Raw genomic sequence first — 17,933 nt, forward strand, 5'->3', positions numbered from 1 at the left:
GGTTAAGCGTTCGCGCTCTAGACCAATCGGTCCTGGGTTCGAGTCTCGCGAGGCGGGATCGTGGATGTGCTCTGCTGAAGAGTTCCATACTGGGATAAAACGGTCGTCCAGTGCTTCTAGGTTTTCCATGGTGGTCCAGCTTCAATCGACTCATGAATTCAACTATTAAAATGCACTAAGGTTGCAGAAATCTACGCATGAGAAGTACAGTCCAAAAAAGAACAATGTACATCGAAGAATGAAAAATTAGGAAAGCAAATGTATCAAGACATATCACTTAATATTCTAAACCACAAATTATTAACAAGTGTATGTTAACCAGAATTTTGTAACCATCGATAAGGTTTAGATCAGTAAACAATGACATCGTGAATTGATGATATCTTCATCTGCTAACTTGTAACAGTTTTCAAACCTACTTCTATACTAATCAGTATTGTGAATAGAATAAGAACACGTAACATACACATGAACTACTCAAAACAATGATTTAAGTTAAGTGATATTTCTTCCTGAAGTACCTGGAAAGAAATGTTGAATAGGTGTGGTCTTGATGACCCAGAAGTGACTGCAAGGTCCAAGACACTGGTGAAGCTCGGTTACACATGGTCTTTATGGGTGTTATTTACTTATAGACAACGTAGAACGTGACACATACGTGCGTCGGTTTAAGTTGCCAAACGACATTAGCACAGCGAGATAAAAAAATTTTAAGAAACAAATTCAAGAATAGCAGGTATGGTAACAGTATCAGTAGAAAAGATTAGGTATTAAAAAGGCATTAGATTTCGGGACTCATGCTTCAAAGGAAGACAAAGAGTGAATGCACCTGTGCGGTTGACGATGATTCTGAGCAATTTCACCAGTAGTTACGATAATCATGCAGACCTCAACCACGTAGTATATAGCCTGTTAACACGTTTCAGTCCAACTATCAGTGACTTTATGGGCTGGTGCCATGTATTCGCTATTCCTAACATTTTGCCAACTTACTCCTACACCCGACATCACCCGTCGAGATGGGCGGTGACTGGACATACATAACACATGTATCAACCACTTCAATTAATGATTCCACTACCTTATCAACCGATTCCCAATCTTTATATAGCATCCGATGCCCCAGCTCGGTATCGTTTACTCGGTGGTATCAAAATACACAAGCAATAGATCAGACATACATATGATCGGGTACGAACTTATTTTTGTCACTGATTACCACAAGATTGCATCTCCTAACGTCACTTCACGATTACGTGGATTAGACCTACAGGTATAAAACGTTCAGAAAGTGATTCTATAACAAAACTACCTGCTCTGACCTAAACATCTAGGCAGTATGCCAATGTCACACAAAATACGATAGTAATTATAATTGAAGAAAACTGGATTGTAAAAGTGTAGTGAACAAGAAAACGAGTGGGGACAATCGAATGTATTTGGACACGAAATTACAGAATATCTCACTTAAATCTGAAAACAATACAGTGAATACGTAATTTGAAAAAGATCAATCGATTGTCTCAAACTTGACTGTTCCTTTTGCAAATACCAGTCCATCGTCTCAGATTTCATTGTTCCTGCATTTTCATACCTAATGCTTTCCGTTCCCGATCTTTCCTTGTCGATCTTCTATTGAAATACATTCTGTTCCTGACTATCGTTATATACTACTTACGTGTATATAAGTAGTGCACCACACTCGTTCCCCCTTTAAAGCAGTCATTCTTGTGGTGGTTCTGCTCGCCATGCCACTTTCCTCTTTTTTGCAGTCTGCGCCAAGCCCTCCGTAAAAATGTCGAGTCTGCGGCACGCTGACGTCCATAACTCCGTCGATCTGCCAGGGCACCAACGTCCGATATCCACCCGGCACCTGGGACGCTTAACACCCGTGCTCCACCGACCTGCTGAGCTACCTACATCCGATCTCCGCCCAGCAGCCGCACGTCACACCGCTCCTCTCCGTCGACAGCACCCGCTACAGCCAACGCCGCTCCGCGAGAACACCACTCGACGCCACCTGCTCAAGCCGGTACCTCAGCTCAAGTCCTGCAACGGCGTCCGCAGAACAAACACTCTTTCTCTCTCTTGGTTGGAATCAACACCAAATGTAGTGAACAAGAAAATGAGTGGAAACAATCGAATGTATTTGAACACGAAATTACAGAATATCTCACTTAAATCTGAGAACAATACAGTAAATAGTTAATTTACAAAACACCACTCCATTGTCTCAAACCTGACTGTTTATTTTACAATATATCAATCCATCGTCTAAGGTTTCATTGTTCCTGCATTTTCATGCCAATTGCTTTACGTTCCCGTTCTTTCCTCTTCGAAATCCAATCTACTGCTGACTATCGTTATATACTACTTATGTGTATATAAGTAGCGCACACCACAAAAGTAGACAACTTGATACAAATGTATTTTCAGAGAAAAACAAAATGCATACAGCAAGAAAAAAAGTTAATAATAATAATCTGAATCTTCATTATTGCAACTACTATTCGATGAAGAATATGGTGAATTTGAATGATTAGATGAACTATTACTACTACTGTCTTGTTCATCAGGATAATCATTACGCCAATTTGATTCACTATTTGAATCATCTTCATCATCATCATCAACATTAGTATAATCATAAGAATCTTCATTTAATCCCCAACTATATTCATCATGTATATAATTATCAGCATTTCTAATTAATTGATCATTTGTACACCATATTGTTTGTTCCAATGATAAACATTTTGGATCCGATAATGAGGAGGATGATGAGGATGGTGATATCATTTTGTATATATCATAAATGAAATTCGTTTGATGTATATCATCATTTGAATGATTCGTTTCAGTTAATTTTGGTAATACATTTGATTCATTAGTTGATTCAGGGGTTAATTCAATAATTTTGAAAATTTTTGGAGGATTTGGACCAATAGATACTTTGGATGAATCAATATTAAGATTATTGAAATCATTGAAAATTTCAGCAGTAATAGCAGGACGTTTTAGATTATTCACTTTGATCTATTAAACAGAAGAAAATGTTTAAGAAAAAAAAGGGATATGATATAATAATTTAACTTTGTAAATCATTCGATTTGTGTAAGAGCTAAGGTACTGTCCGGGTGCTCAAAGCGAAACAGGTGACTTTCTTGGGGGACCACACACACGGAGCCTTCGACCTAAATGTCTAATCCACAAGGTAGTGAAACAAAGTCAGGAGATGCAGTCCTATGATAATCAGTGACCAACGATTGATTCATACGCCATTTGTCCCTTCAGAATAATGGAGCCTATGTGCACCATTGGTTTGGAATGAAAGTTTTCCAACTTCCCTAGGTGGACTCTCCGTGTCCACCAACCCGGTTAAATCGCCGGACATTCGCTTTTTGTTCTCTCAATTTCGTAAACAACACCCTCGCCGCGATAAGGCAATGAGTATGATAGTTCTTTCTATTTGAAGATTAGTTGCATTATTATACTATACGATTGTAGGAGACGAAGTACGTGAATTGGGGTTTGAACCTGTACATTCAGTATTTGGGATTTTGAATGCCTTGTGGCCATTATGTTTACTCGGAAATGTTATCAGAATAAATGACTTTAATTTAACTAGAGATTTTGTTTAAACTCCAATGGAATGAAAACTATAAATGATGAGTAAATTATTCTATTGAAGTGGATTCACAATGTTTGCCAATTTGATTACCTCGTCCGACCTCATTATTGGAGCAACAAGAAAGAATATAACAGTATTGTGTTCTTTTGCTTAGACGTCGAAGCATTAAGAGAAACAGATTTAATGTAATTTTTCTCATTTATTAACTTGAATAAAGAAAGAACAAATTTCATAACAGGATAACGTGAATTCATTTACTTTGTTAGTTCTCTTCAGCTACTAAAAACCTAAAACCATTGTATTAACTATCAAAATGAAATAAGTATACATACTTTCTATACGTTACCAATATTCTGCTATGATAATTGTCCTTTCTTTATGCAAGATTTAATGTAATTGATTCACCATGTATTCACGTACAGGATTTCGAAAGAACAACATTTATGAGGGGGGCGGCCATTGATCTTACCCAACTGTCTAGACTTGGGTTCGAATTCGGTATCTATTCGTTCAAGCACTCACATCAAATCATTCATACTTATCCAGTATATCAACGTCAAATCTATAGATAACATATGTTTCTAAGCAGAGATGGATAGTGAATAGCAATGGAATTAAAGACATGCGTTTCATTTTATTTTGGACTCGTCACTAGCTGGATGTACCTGAACCCCAGTGTTGATGCTTGCTCTGGGACCTAGAACCAGTATCTTTCGATTTAAAGACCAAGTCGTCATTTATTTAGCTACTGAGTTCATCTCTTCTTAAAAGATTGCCTGTGATTAATGACAATACCAAGACAATCTATATATGACGTACATAAACCAAAGGACACTGATCAATTCCAGACTTTAACAATAATAATGGAAAGATTCAAATCCTTACAACTAAATAATAATAATCCCATCAGTTGAGAATGAATGTTTAACAATCAGAATGAAAATGAGAAGTACAATAATAAAGCTTTCCAAGATATCTAATCCTAGACCAAGATCATTAGAGAATACACTAATCTGATATTTGTGGAATAATTTTATAAACAAAAAAAAGTTGACTTCTATAGGAATCACATTTTAAAACTAGTGTCTATAGAACACAACATTGTAACAAGTTAGTACATGCTTAGTAAAGTAAGATGAACGTTGGTCATATATATGTATATGAAGAAATATATGATCAAGCTTGACCTCAATAGAATACAGAAAAGTATGATTACACTTACTCTGTATGTATTTACTGACTATGTAATCTAATTCAGTCATTATTTTACTGTTAAAACACACGTTAACTGTCGCACAGTTGGGTTAAGGTTATCTACAACATCTCAATGTTGTATACAACCCCTCTGATCACTTCATTTCTCTCATTTATTTAATGGAGTGAAAGCTGGATATCGCCGTGCGATTTTCATTCAAGAGGCTGGAGTTATCCATACACTTATCTGTTGTATTCAGTGTAGCGCAACCCGACATCGCGTGAAAATACATTCATAATAAAAGTAAACACTGAGAATGAGATTTTTTAATGATAATTACACTCGAATATACAACACTCATTCACTACATAAACGGGAGAAATAGATATAAGTACTGGATACAACAAAGTGAATGAAGACTGACAAGAGTGTAGATAACCTCAGACATACAAGTTCGTGTGCAGAACATCAGTTAACCTGTTTATCTGATTACTGAGGTATCAACGTATAATTATTTCTAAAACATATACAAACTACAGAATGTGTAATTTATTTTAAAGCCAGTTATTTAGCTCGAAGTGTAAAAAACAACATGTTAACAGGACATAGATTGGATTAAAATATGCATGCACAATTGCATTGGTGCACGCTGATTAACTAATTCTTATCCAATCAACGCTAGTCGATACTTGAAGAACACTTTAGAATCTTCTCATATAAGAAAACTATCAATATACTAACGTTTCTCCTATAGTGCTTCTTACTTCCATCTAACCTTATTAATTGGAATATGATCTCTTTCCTGTTCAACTGTGTTCTGATTTGGGGACTTGTCGAGTGAATTGGCGTCCAAGAATACTGAGTAATAAGAATATTTATTTATTTATTTGAACACATAAATATTGGTGGAAGAGGGCACCAAAAATATATGCGCCACACAAAACAATGGGAATTTGAAGAGCAGAAGGAAAAAAGGTGAGGACCATAAAGAAAAACGACAATAACGAACAGAATAAGGTAAGGTAGCGTAATAATAATAATGGGGGAAACGAAAAGGTACAATCAGAACAAATCTTTCAGTTAAGGAAGATACAACCATTTTTTATGAAGAAAGTAAAAGAAGGTTACAGCAGAATCGCCACTGGCTTTTATTCTGAGCCATATCTGATAACGTCTCTAGCCACTGTGTTGCACCAACTCTCGGATCCCAGCCAGAGAGTCGTGAAGGACCAACACAAGCCAGTCCTTTGCAGCTTCCTTTCATGCCACGACACCATGTCATGCACTGACCACCTCTCCGCTTCTTCCAACCAGTCCCAGAGTCGGCAAATAATGCACGACGTGGAATTCTCTGGGACGACATTCGGAGAACATGTTCAAGCCACCGAAGTCGGTGTTTCAAGATGGTGACACCAACTGAATTATCATCTCTGTGCTCGAAAACACGATGCCGAACCTCTGGTGTTGCCACTGGATGTCAGCAATCCTTCAGAGACAGCGATGATCGAACACAGAGAGTCGTCTAACGTCCTCAACTCGGAGAGACCAGGTTTCACAAGCATAGAGCAAAACTGCTCTCACCAACGCGTTGTAGATCCGACCTTTTACGGCCAGACTAACATCACGAAGACGCCAAAGATGGCCCACATTGGCATAAGCCGCTCTGGCTTTCACTATACGTGCATCGGTCTCATCACTCACGCCACCACCAGCGCTTATGCAGAGACACGAACTTCTCGACTACTTCTATCTGCTCACCATCCAGAGTGAGTACAGGATTAGAATCCTGCCAGTCTTGTAGAAGTACTTTGCACTTCGAAGGTGCAAAGCACATACCATATCTACGGACACTGATTGCCAACTGATTAAGCGCGAATCGCATGCCTTGGGCATTATCGCACAGTTAGACATATTGTCTAATAGGAATAACTGGGTTGTGTAATAAGAGAGAATTATATCACAACACCACTAATTTAAAAATGAAGTAAACTCGGCTTTGTAAAACTCGGACACATTAACACAAAACATTCAAAACAGAAATACGTACATCTACTCTAACTTGTTGATCCATCTCATAATCAACAGAACGAAAAAGAAATAAGGAAACCTTTTTTTATTGAGGATGAGGTTTCAGAGCCGCAAATCAGCTATTTAAAAATGTCATCTTTGGCTGATTCTCATGGGATTTTTTAAACAAACATTGGATCTTAGAACATTCTTCAGTGAATCAACTCAACAAACTATGTGTAACATATTAAAATATAAAATGCTGCATTTATTGAAGTTTTGTCACAACATGCGAAGATGGTATACATAATTAAACGAACCTTTAACAACAATTAAAAGACATAAAGAACTTTTTCATACACTCATGAAATTTCCAATAAACAAGCGAACTGGGCTATTAAATCAGTCAGTCAGCTACAATGTAGGACCAAGCACATATATGCATCCGACCAAGTTGCCATACCTCACTAATACAACAAGATGAACGCCAAATTCATAGTAGTTACTGCAACAGTAGTAAAACATTGCATATAACGATATAATACAGGAAGAAAGAATTAGTTCGTAGAAAGAAAGATATGGAGCTATTTTAATCTCGCAGTTTAAAGGAAGACAGAGAGTGTATACACCTACTACATTGTGGTGGATTCTGAGCCATGTCACCCACAGTCTCCAACCATTAGTTACGATAGTCACGCAGACCCCAACCAAGTAGTCTGCATCTACCAACATGTCTCAGACTAAAAGTTAGTGATCTTTGTGACAGATAAAGAGCCTGAGAGATGTTTGAATAATGGAAATGAAGTGTATGTTAAAATTAAGTGAAGAGAATTCATTGATATTCCCTACTTTAGGTTTTTTTATGACCTCAGTTCGCGTATTTACCGGAAAAACAGTATAAACACCACGCTATAGTCAAATCAAATGTACAATTCAAGATTTAACGTACACTTTTCCAAAATAAAACCAAACATAAACAAATTAAACTGTAACTAAACTGAAAATCGATTGTTCATAATGATCACGGAACCATTTCACACTAACCTTTTAGTCTATTCGAAAAGACTATTTTTCTTGATAAATTACAAACTATAGATAATTCCTGTGATAATAAAAAGGATATAACTTTGACAAAGATGATCATAAAACACAAAACAAAGTTGAAACAGATCTCAAACACATAAGACTTATCCTAGAACAAAAAGAAATTCATGGATTGTTAAAGGATGTACAATGTCCACTGCCTTGTAGATCAGACCTTTAGGTCGAAGGCTCCGAGTGTGACCCCCTAAGAAAACCACCTGCCCAAGCAGTATCACAGCCCTCGCACAAATCAAATGAGATTTGTGTGGCGCATATGTATTTGGTGCGTCCTTGTACCAATATCTGTGTTCAAATAATAAAATATTAATAGTAATATGAGGAAAGGAATCAATATTGATTTGGGTGAAATTTCGTTACATGAAATTATTCAATGTGAACATTATCCATAATTTATGTTAAGTGGCAATTACTCAGTTTATAAATTCTAATTATTGTAACTGATGTATAATTGATTCACTTAAATTCTATCAAAGTCATCATTATCAAAGTTAACACTAATAAACTGAACTTCTCAGTTTAATTAGCGCAGTACGCGACAAGAAGATAAAAGTAGTTGTATACACTTTATTGAAGTCAAAGTTGCAAAATATTTACATAGTGCACAGGTGTATCAAGGATACAATGAAACTAGTATATTCGGATTTATTTATTCGTTAGACTATGAGGCGTACCAGCATTGTATGAGAATACTATGGATGATATTGAATTTTACAAACCAATACTATTTTGACAGTTCAAAAACAACAATCTGCATCCAAAAAATTTTGTGAGTCAACCTAAGAACAAGGTAGAGGATGTGGATAATTTGACACTAAATTAAAGCTATAGTGTCATTTATCCCACCAAGTACATATATACACATATACTCTAAACCATGACTCTACTATTTATTATTTGAGGGTTGAAGCTGGAAATATGATGACGGTTACCACCAACCGGACGCCCATATTGTGCAAGAATACTTTGTTTGGAGTAGCTGAAGAAGGAATTGAGTTATTTGTTATCTTAATAGCCTGAGAATGGGACCGTAGAGCTCAAATAGCAACTCCTTGAGATCAAACAGACGCGTAAGTTTATTACGATGAGTTAGCCCCACACTTTAAGACCTTACCATGGGCAACGGAAATATGTGACAAAGTGAAACGATCTGCTTCGAGGATTAATCTATTGTGGCCGTTCCGTTTTGATGTAGAAAAGCAAATTAGCTGTGGATGACCCTGGTTGCTTAAGGGAGATACCTTATAGCCAACAGTGAGACTTCGAGCTCAGACTTTTAGTTTGCCGATTTCATTCTTACCACTATCCAAGCGACCTGGATTCCGAGCATGGCAGGATCTAAATGAAAAAGTGTTCTGGTCAATATAGCTTGACTGGTTCATCACAATATTCGAACTCGACGACCAAGTTACAATACTATCTACAGTCGGATAACTGACGGCAATAACATTCATTACGAACTATACTGGAAATAAATAACATTGAATACTTGGTTAGTTGTAGTTTTATGACATTTAAGTCCTGCAAAGAGCATAATACTATTAAGTTACTGGAAATGCGAGAGCAGATTTCATAGGATTACCTTAAATACATTTCTAAGACTTAATTACGAAGTAAATCAGTTTGAGTTGTATTAATCTAACAGTAAAACTAATTACTACCATAACATGATGTTAATACGTTGCGAAGCACATAGCTAACTATAAGGAACTGATAATGTCCAATAAGAAATAATATGTGCACAAGAAACGATGGCATAATATGGCTAATGTGTTCATCTATCAACCACTATAGTTATGAACCCTATTTCGTTTAATTCGGTTTGGATAGCTGAGTATTACCACCAACCTTCAAACAAAATAAATTTGGTTCACAGTCAAGTACACATAAACCTGCATTTGGTGAGATGGGTTACATTATTTTTCACTGACATGCACAAAAAAAGATGTAGGGTACTCACCTGACACTTGACTGTTTGATTTTCTCCGACAACAGTAGCATCTGAAGTGTTACATATAATCTTACATAACTTTTCGGAGGAAGTATATACTTTGTCGATCTTGCCAATTAATGAGCAATTTGAAGTTTGACTACCGATATATTTAAATTGAATTGATTGTAAGTCAGCTTTAGGACGTTTTATAAGATTTTGTGCTTCACAGATTTGACTAGGACAATCAGTATTTGGACGTTTAATCCGTAAAAATATAGACATAGTATATAAAATCTGCAAAATAGTTTTTGAAAATTAAAATTATGAGGTGAATTAATTTGGACAAGACATTTTCAAAAGAATTTTTCAGAGTTGGTTTATTTATTGATCTTCATTAGGGATATTGAGGACAACGAACAATTAAACATGAGACTAAAGGTTTCTACAATTCGACCTATTTGTACTTAGTCGAATCTTGGTGAAACGATAATCCAAGCTTTTGTACGTGATTTTTCATCCTCTTTTATAAAATATGTACTGAATTGGCTATGACCACGTTGGACGAGACCGTTTTAGAAAAGATAATGAGAGTGAAAGAAATGCGATCAAACCTGTGCATTCACTCAGATGAATGATTCTTTAGATTATTTCGTGGAGTATAATAGTAGGGTTAAAGTGGGGGGTGAGGTGACATGAGCTACTCAGTATGATACAAACCATGGTTAGGTGGCTTTTTATTCGTTTATAAGCTAGGGAGAATAGATTCAGATGATAGGTTTACCTTGACAGAGTTTTCTGATTGATCCTATCTCATTATGTTGAACGCTTCCGCATTTGTTGCGAAAAATTTACATACATTTTAAGTGTGTAACTGGGCCCCCACATACCCTGATACGGCCAACGGTGGGAAGAGTCAGATCTCCCTCTCGAAATGCTCTCACACGGCCATGTGCATTCAACCACTGACAAGGAAGTCCTACTCAATGCATTCCCGCGCCACAGGTGCTGTTTACGAAAACCGAATATCCGGCAATTTAACCGGGTTGGTGCATATGGGGGGTCCACCTAGGGGAGTTGGAAAACCCTCATTCCAAACCAAAGGTGTATATGGGATCCAGTATCCTGAGGGAACAAATGGAGTATGAACCTACTGTTGGTCACCAGTTACCATGGGACTGCATCTGTTTACGTTGCTCCACTTCCTTGTGGGTGAGACCTTTCAGTCAAAGGCTCGGAGTGTGGTCCCCTAAGAAAACTGCTTGCTTTGCTTTAGGCACCCGGACAGTATCATAGCCCACACATAAATCAAGTAACTTGTGTGGCGCATATGTATTTGGTGCCCTTTTGTACCACTATTTATATGATCAAATAGAAATAAAAAAAGTACAACAAAATTGAGGATTTCAAGATGTGAGTAGATGCATACTCAGCAGCTCATGTCAACCTAATCCTTACCTTAAGCCCACTATTGCACTTACTGATACAAACCCTGAAGAAAAACTTATCAACGAAGTTTCACAATTGTGAGAGAAGACTTGTAATTACCAATCTTACTGCTGTAATTCCTCGCGATGCATCCTGACTCCTCAATGTTAAATTATTTTACTTAATTTTATCTCAACATTAACGTCTACTGATCTTTATAAACAAACTAATTTCATCTATTTGGCTAAATAGATTTCTAGCATTATAACTGATGTCAGTTTGTGATGAAAACTCTATATATAATTCCTTACTAAGGCAAATTATGATAATTATCGCAAACTGAATAATAAAAGCACCAGTAACACTGGCTGCAGCCAGGTACTACAATATATACGGAAGTTTGGAGAGCGTACAGACTCCTACATAGGCTTGATTATGTGCATCGTGTCGTTATCCACAAGTAGCATTTAGTGCACTCAACAACCGGAGTGCATATAAACAATATTGAAGCTATGTGGTTGAGGTTGAAAGAGTTTTTGAGACTTTATCATGGTTCCAGATATCGACTATTCTGTAGCCGTATGGATGATTTCCTCTACTTCATGCATTACGATTTTAGAACCTCTGAACCTCTTTCTAACCTTGACAAGTTTTTGAACCACGTATAAGTGTATCCACTATATTTCCTTGGTTTCGTATGACATTTTTACTCTATACTTACTGTTCGCTGATTGGCTAACATTCTCAGGGCCACTTAAAATTCGTTTAAAGGTCGTCTATAAATTAGAGTCTAGCATTCCCTTCCTTTATTGTTAGTTTTCATCCCAATCTTTCCGTTCTGGGGAACTTGGGTTTTCCCCAAAGTCGTAAGAAATATGATAGTTTTCCCCGAAGTTTGGGGAAATTTCGGGGAAACGGCACAAAACCCTTAAAAAATTTCGATAACGATATCCCCAAAATAAGGAGATTGGGGTTGTACTCTCACTTCTCATTCCATTATAATAATTACCCATACAGTCAGTTAAATAAATCGCTCATAATTCACTACCATAACCATCAACTGCGACTCATAACTCTAATTTATCACACTGCTTTATAACCCTCATTTAGTCCTAGTTAGTAGATGTACACTCTTAATATCACTTAAGCGTTGCTCAAAGTTCGACCAAAAATTATAGTTTAACACACGAGGCTACTCAGATACTTATTCGTGACCCGTAAATGTCACTTCTTCTTATTTTGAATTTGTAGAGGTCCGCGTTAGCCTGAAGGTACTCCACGTACTAGAGCATTATGCGGAGTAGAATGAGGGTTGTGAAAGAACAATAGGAAAGGTACGTCACTGACAGGGCAAGCGCACAAAATGCACATAGGGCCATTAACGAAATCAATTAACAACAGTCATCAGTCATACAAGCATTATATCAAGGAAAATATTTGAAACAAAACTACAGGCAATTAGTTACCCATGAACAAAACTGAATTGCACATATTCCCGCCAACCTTTCACCAATCTTGTCCTTCAATTTTAACATTTTAAAACGACAAGAATAATAGTATCTTGCGATTTTTCAACACCTTTGTTACAACTTTATGTAAGCCGATAAAGTTATTTGCACTCAGTTCTTGTTGTTTCAGTACGATTCCAGATATTTGGCACTCTTTGATTGGTGGTGTTCTAGGCACTCAAATGTATCAATTCTAGTCAGTGTGGCAATATATTTGTATATCCTGTAGTTTGAAGGGTGTTTTCTTATATCATTGGTTATCAGAGTACCAGGCAGGAGGCCGCTTGATCGCCATGTGGAAATAATAAAGCGATGATACGAGTACTAAGACAAAATGATTATTTTGAGATTTATCAAATAATTTGCTTAACTGGTAATACGAAGGAAGGCGGAATCGAGAGAATGAGGGAAGATACGGTTATTTTATTCACAGAAATAGGAAGAAGTTACCGATATGCATTGATGACAACTGTGGTAAAGATGTAACAGGTATTTGGATTTTGACAACGCCTTCACTAATAACACATTTATAATCCGAGTGTACTAACCCAGTCAAATCAGAAGTCAGAAACGAAGTGGTTCGAAGACATATTCGGAGGACCATCGATGTATCGGCAGGCGTTCAGTCTAAGCTGACCAACAGTTGCGAAGGATGCGTAGCACGTCGTACCCAGTCGCGGTTTGATACTGAAGATGCCATAGGTATTCGGAGTTTGACAACGCTTTTACCAGTAACACCTTCTAATATGAATAGTACCCACCAAGTGAGATCAAAAGACAAAAGCAAGGAGGTTCGAAGATATATTTGATAGACTATCAATAAATCGAGGAACGTCTGATATAATCTGGCTAGCGATTGCAGGGGTTGTTGAGCACGGCGTCTTCACTCGTGATCTGGTGCAGATGCATGACCGAGCGCCTTCAGCTAGGTGAGTCCATTGTAACTAATGTGGTCGGCATCCAATAGCTAAGACTTACAGAGCTATTTACTTTCGGGATTGTTTTACAGCTACAGTACAGATGCCTGACCGTTCACTTTCGGCTAGGTATGTCCAGTAAAAGTATTGAGGTCAACATCATTGTCGAAAACTTCAGGACTATTTATTTTGAGGATTTGTGAGACATGCATCAGACATAGCTGGCTTGTAAGGGGAACGGTAATCCATGAATGGGTAGGAGTTTGTCGAGTCTCCACTTAAATATATCCACTGATGAGGCTGTAGTCATTTTGGGTGAGTGAGCATTCCAAGTGAGGACAACTCTTGAGCCTACCTGGGTGTTCGCTCTTTGATGTACAATCTCCTCAGGGTAGCCTTGAGGAGCGTAGTAATTATGTTCTGGTAATGTGCTCGTGTTAGGGTGGATTAGCTTACTTAAAATTTGTTTTCTGCCACCATCAAGTCACATCATGTTCACCTATGGCTCAACGCGAATAGTTCCAGGGGTCGAAGTCTGTTCGTGTAACAGTTACGTCCTAGGATTATCACACACTTGGTTTTCCGCCTCTGTACTTGGTCTGAGAGATTTATATCTCACTCGAGAAGAGGAAGCGCAACAATATTGTGAACTTCAACGTGTGGCTGTCAGTAGGTATGAAACAGTGTTAGGAACAACTGTGGAGTGATTGTGCTAAGTTGTCTTCGCATAAAGTAGAGAGTCGCGTTCGCCTTGACGGCACCCCCCATGTAATTTGAGTTGGTGACTAAACTCTCCGAAGCTGCAAACCTGAGATTACGCTCTGAAGAGACAATCTCGAGTGGATTTCCATAGACGGTACAAGTGTTTTATGTCAAATGAAGCAGAAAGTTTATGACATCACATTTCGACAGGTCAAGTTTTAACGCGTTATCTACAGCCTATTCCTCCATAATTGTAAGTCCCTTTAGAAAATACCCGTGCCCTCCATGAAAATCCGCTCGAGATCGTCCCTTCAGAGCAAAAATGCCCCTCAAACTACAAGATATATAAATATACTGCCACACTGACTAGAATTAGTATATTTGAGTGTCTAGAACACCAACAATCGAAGAGTACCACATACTTGGAATCGTACTGAAACAACAAGAACCGAGTTCAAAGAACTTTATTAGTTTATACAAGCTCATTACAAGGTTGTTGCAACCACTGAAATTAGCTTTATTCACAATGATGATTTTTTGAGGTCTATTTAAACAAGTATGTAAATGTTCTTTATGTATCCATTTATGTATCTTTCTATTTTGCTCGACAAATCTTATTTGTACTTGGAAAGAATTAATTCTTTCGTAAATTAAAATAGCTACCTTGAAAGCCGAATGTAGTGCAACCTAGTTTTTAGGATCTTAATTAGTGTTTCTATGGAATAAAACTTAACACATGTAAATATTAGTATGCAATCTTGGTAAATCGATCGAGCCATATTTTTGTATATAGGTATTTTATAGTTTGACATCTGTTTACTATGGGCTGTACATCAACTGATCGAACTTTGAGTGTAATCATCACGCAATCTCAGTCAGATCAGAAAGTCAATTGATCATTCGACATATCTTACTGTAATAATTAGGAATATTTGAATTATAGTATGAACTAAGAATCCCAGAAATAACGTAATCGGATCAAAAGGTACTAGGTAAGCACTAACGAATGTACTGTATTTAGAATTCGAAATCAAGCATTTAACAAGTACAAAGGAATCATCCTTTCATTCAAACAGCATAATGACTCTACACTGTCTTTTGAAATCGTTGGTAAGGATAAATCACAACTATAAATACTCGACTTAATGGAACCTGAATTACACGACTTACTATTAGTTGCAGCTACATCAACATCAGTATTAACAACTGACTGAATAGGTCCAATACCACCATATTTAAAGCACTTAGAATTACGAAATTTACATGAATTAAAAGAGTGGAAGTTGGTGTAGAATCCAAACTACGATTTGGATAGATGAATAGCCGTCCAGGTACGTTAGACACGCGCCTTTGCCCGTCAAAATCAAAACAAGTAATCGGGTAAATAGCGGTTCTATAATTCATCATGAATTTAATTGTAAATCGTTACCTAAACAAATATTACCACCCGGCTATTCAACCAATAATTGTTCAGTCAATAAAATCTAAATCACAATAAATAAAGGAGTTGATGAAAGATGAGGCAAAATTACCAGTCACAACAAATGAACATTATTCTATCCTGACTGGATAGAACACACAAAAGGAGGAGCAAATCAATATGGCTACCGCCAAGAACAAGTGTCAAGTAAAACAACACAGATGCAGTTCGGTAAGAAACACAAACTTAGTGAATGCGTGAGAAAAACAAAAACTATAATAAAAATACAAGTATTAACAATTCAAATGTAATCAAAAGACAACAATGTACAACTAAGGGGATCAATAGGAACAAAGTGTAAGTATATACATGGAGGGATTTTCACCAACACAAAAAACATTCAAATTGGTCTTACAGCTGCCACATGACAAAGATTGACCGAACTTATGCCCATCTTGTAATGTGTATCGCAACTCTTCAATAAATTATCTGCATAATTTTGAGTATGCACTGGGTTGAGATGATGAAATGTAGTGGAATTTTTTATGTCCTCATGAATCATTTTACGATATCTTCCTCCTTGACCACATTCAAAAATTGTATACTTAACATAGTCTAGCATTAGTCTCTTGAGAGTTGCATAAGGAAGCGAAATATGCTTTTCTGGTGAAGGTAGAGTTCCTAATAAGGTGTAAGTTTCACTTCCGATTTGATATGATGGAATGGAAAATCAATTTTTGATTGATTTACTCATTATGAGTTTTGTTGAACATTACTTCCCTTCTAATTCAATATGAGGATCATTCACTGTAGTAATTGTTTTCTTTTGTCGTATAATATTTTCTTCAGTATAATATACGATATTCTTGTATTCCATTGACATGAACTATACTCAGTCTGTGATTTGTCATAACTCTAAGTATTCTTCATACATGTGATTTCATCCTAATTATTAGTCAAAATGGGTGTACAAACAATATATAAATGAGTGTATTTTAGACTATTTTGATCATCGTTCGTTGTCGTGTTTGGGGCTAATAAATCATCACTTATACCAGTCTTTCTGTTCTTACTTTCGCATCGTTGGAATTGCAGAAGTACCTCGTTCCTAGTATAAGTGATCAACGGCTTTTTCCGTTACAACAATTGCGACGACCAAATATAGAACGATGGAAGTGAGGAAATGTACCACAATATTGACATCCTCAATATCTTTCTTGGTAACGGCCCAGATTTCGAACCTTTCAAAGTAATCCTCAAAAGCATCAAAATCTGAATGTATATCCAACCGTTTCATCACAGGCTCCATCGCGACGCTAATAATTAGGAGTGAAGATGGCACAGGTATTCAGTGTTCGACAACGCTTTTACCAGTAACACCTTCCAATATAACTCGTACCCACCAAGAGAAATCAAAAGACAGAATCGAGGAGATCAGAAGTTGTATTTGACGATTGCCAATATATCGGAATTGTCTGATCTAGTCTGGCTAGCGATTGCAGTAGATGTTGAGCACGACGTTCCCACACGTGATCTGGTGCGGATGCATGACCGAGCGCCTTCAGCTGGGTGAGTCCACTGAAACTAATCTGGTCAGCATCCAATGTCAAAAACTTACAGAGCTATTTATTTTGGGGATTTATTTACCGCTACAGGAGTATTTGAATTGTAGTATAAACTAAGAATCCCGCAAATGGATCAAGAAGTACTAGATAACAACAAACGAATGTACTGTATTTAGAATTCGAAATCAAGCATTTAACAAGTACAAAGGGATCATTAGTTCATTCAAACATCACACTTATGGAATAATAAATTAGCGGACATCATTATTGTTATCCACATATAAACTTCAATGGTTAGTTGAAAACAGTATGGTTAACATTTGTTTCGATTTAAGTAGAAATAGATGTATAATAACGTATTTTTATCGGTTCCATAAGATCAGTGTTTGATGAGCTTTCACTCTACATATATCATTACTGCATTTTGAATTTTCAGTCTAGTTGTCGGTCATTTCATCTTCATCCTCATGTTTTATTTTGGATGCTGGTTTAAAGTTTAACAAATGTTAGACAATAATCGATAATAATG

The 17,933-nt window shown here is 36.9% G+C and overlaps 1 protein-coding gene across 3 annotated transcripts in view; it reads right to left on the reverse strand.

Moving 5' to 3' along the window:
- Positions 1-2,126: 2,126 nt before the first annotated feature.
- Positions 2,127-17,933, reverse strand: part of MS3_00008837 (uncharacterized protein) — a gene marked incomplete at both ends in the record, with an annotated part of 32,410 nt that continues 16,603 nt past the window's right edge. The window contains 4 exons of one of the 3 annotated variants that reach the window (XM_051217179.1): positions 2,127-3,036; positions 7,878-7,935; positions 9,895-10,161; positions 12,759-12,827. In XM_051217179.1, the coding sequence (XP_051065828.1) occupies positions 3,023-3,036; positions 7,878-7,935; positions 9,895-10,161; positions 12,759-12,827 (408 nt within the window). Of the gene's footprint in view, positions 3,037-7,877; positions 7,936-9,894; positions 10,162-12,758; positions 12,828-17,933 lie in introns of those variants that run through there. The other 2 variants (XM_035733614.2, XM_051217178.1) reach the window with 2 other exon arrangements.

The sequence above is a fragment of the Schistosoma haematobium genome, chromosome 6, assembly GCF_000699445.3.
Source record: "Schistosoma haematobium chromosome 6, whole genome shotgun sequence".
NCBI classification, from domain to species: domain Eukaryota; kingdom Metazoa; phylum Platyhelminthes; class Trematoda; order Strigeidida; family Schistosomatidae; genus Schistosoma; species Schistosoma haematobium.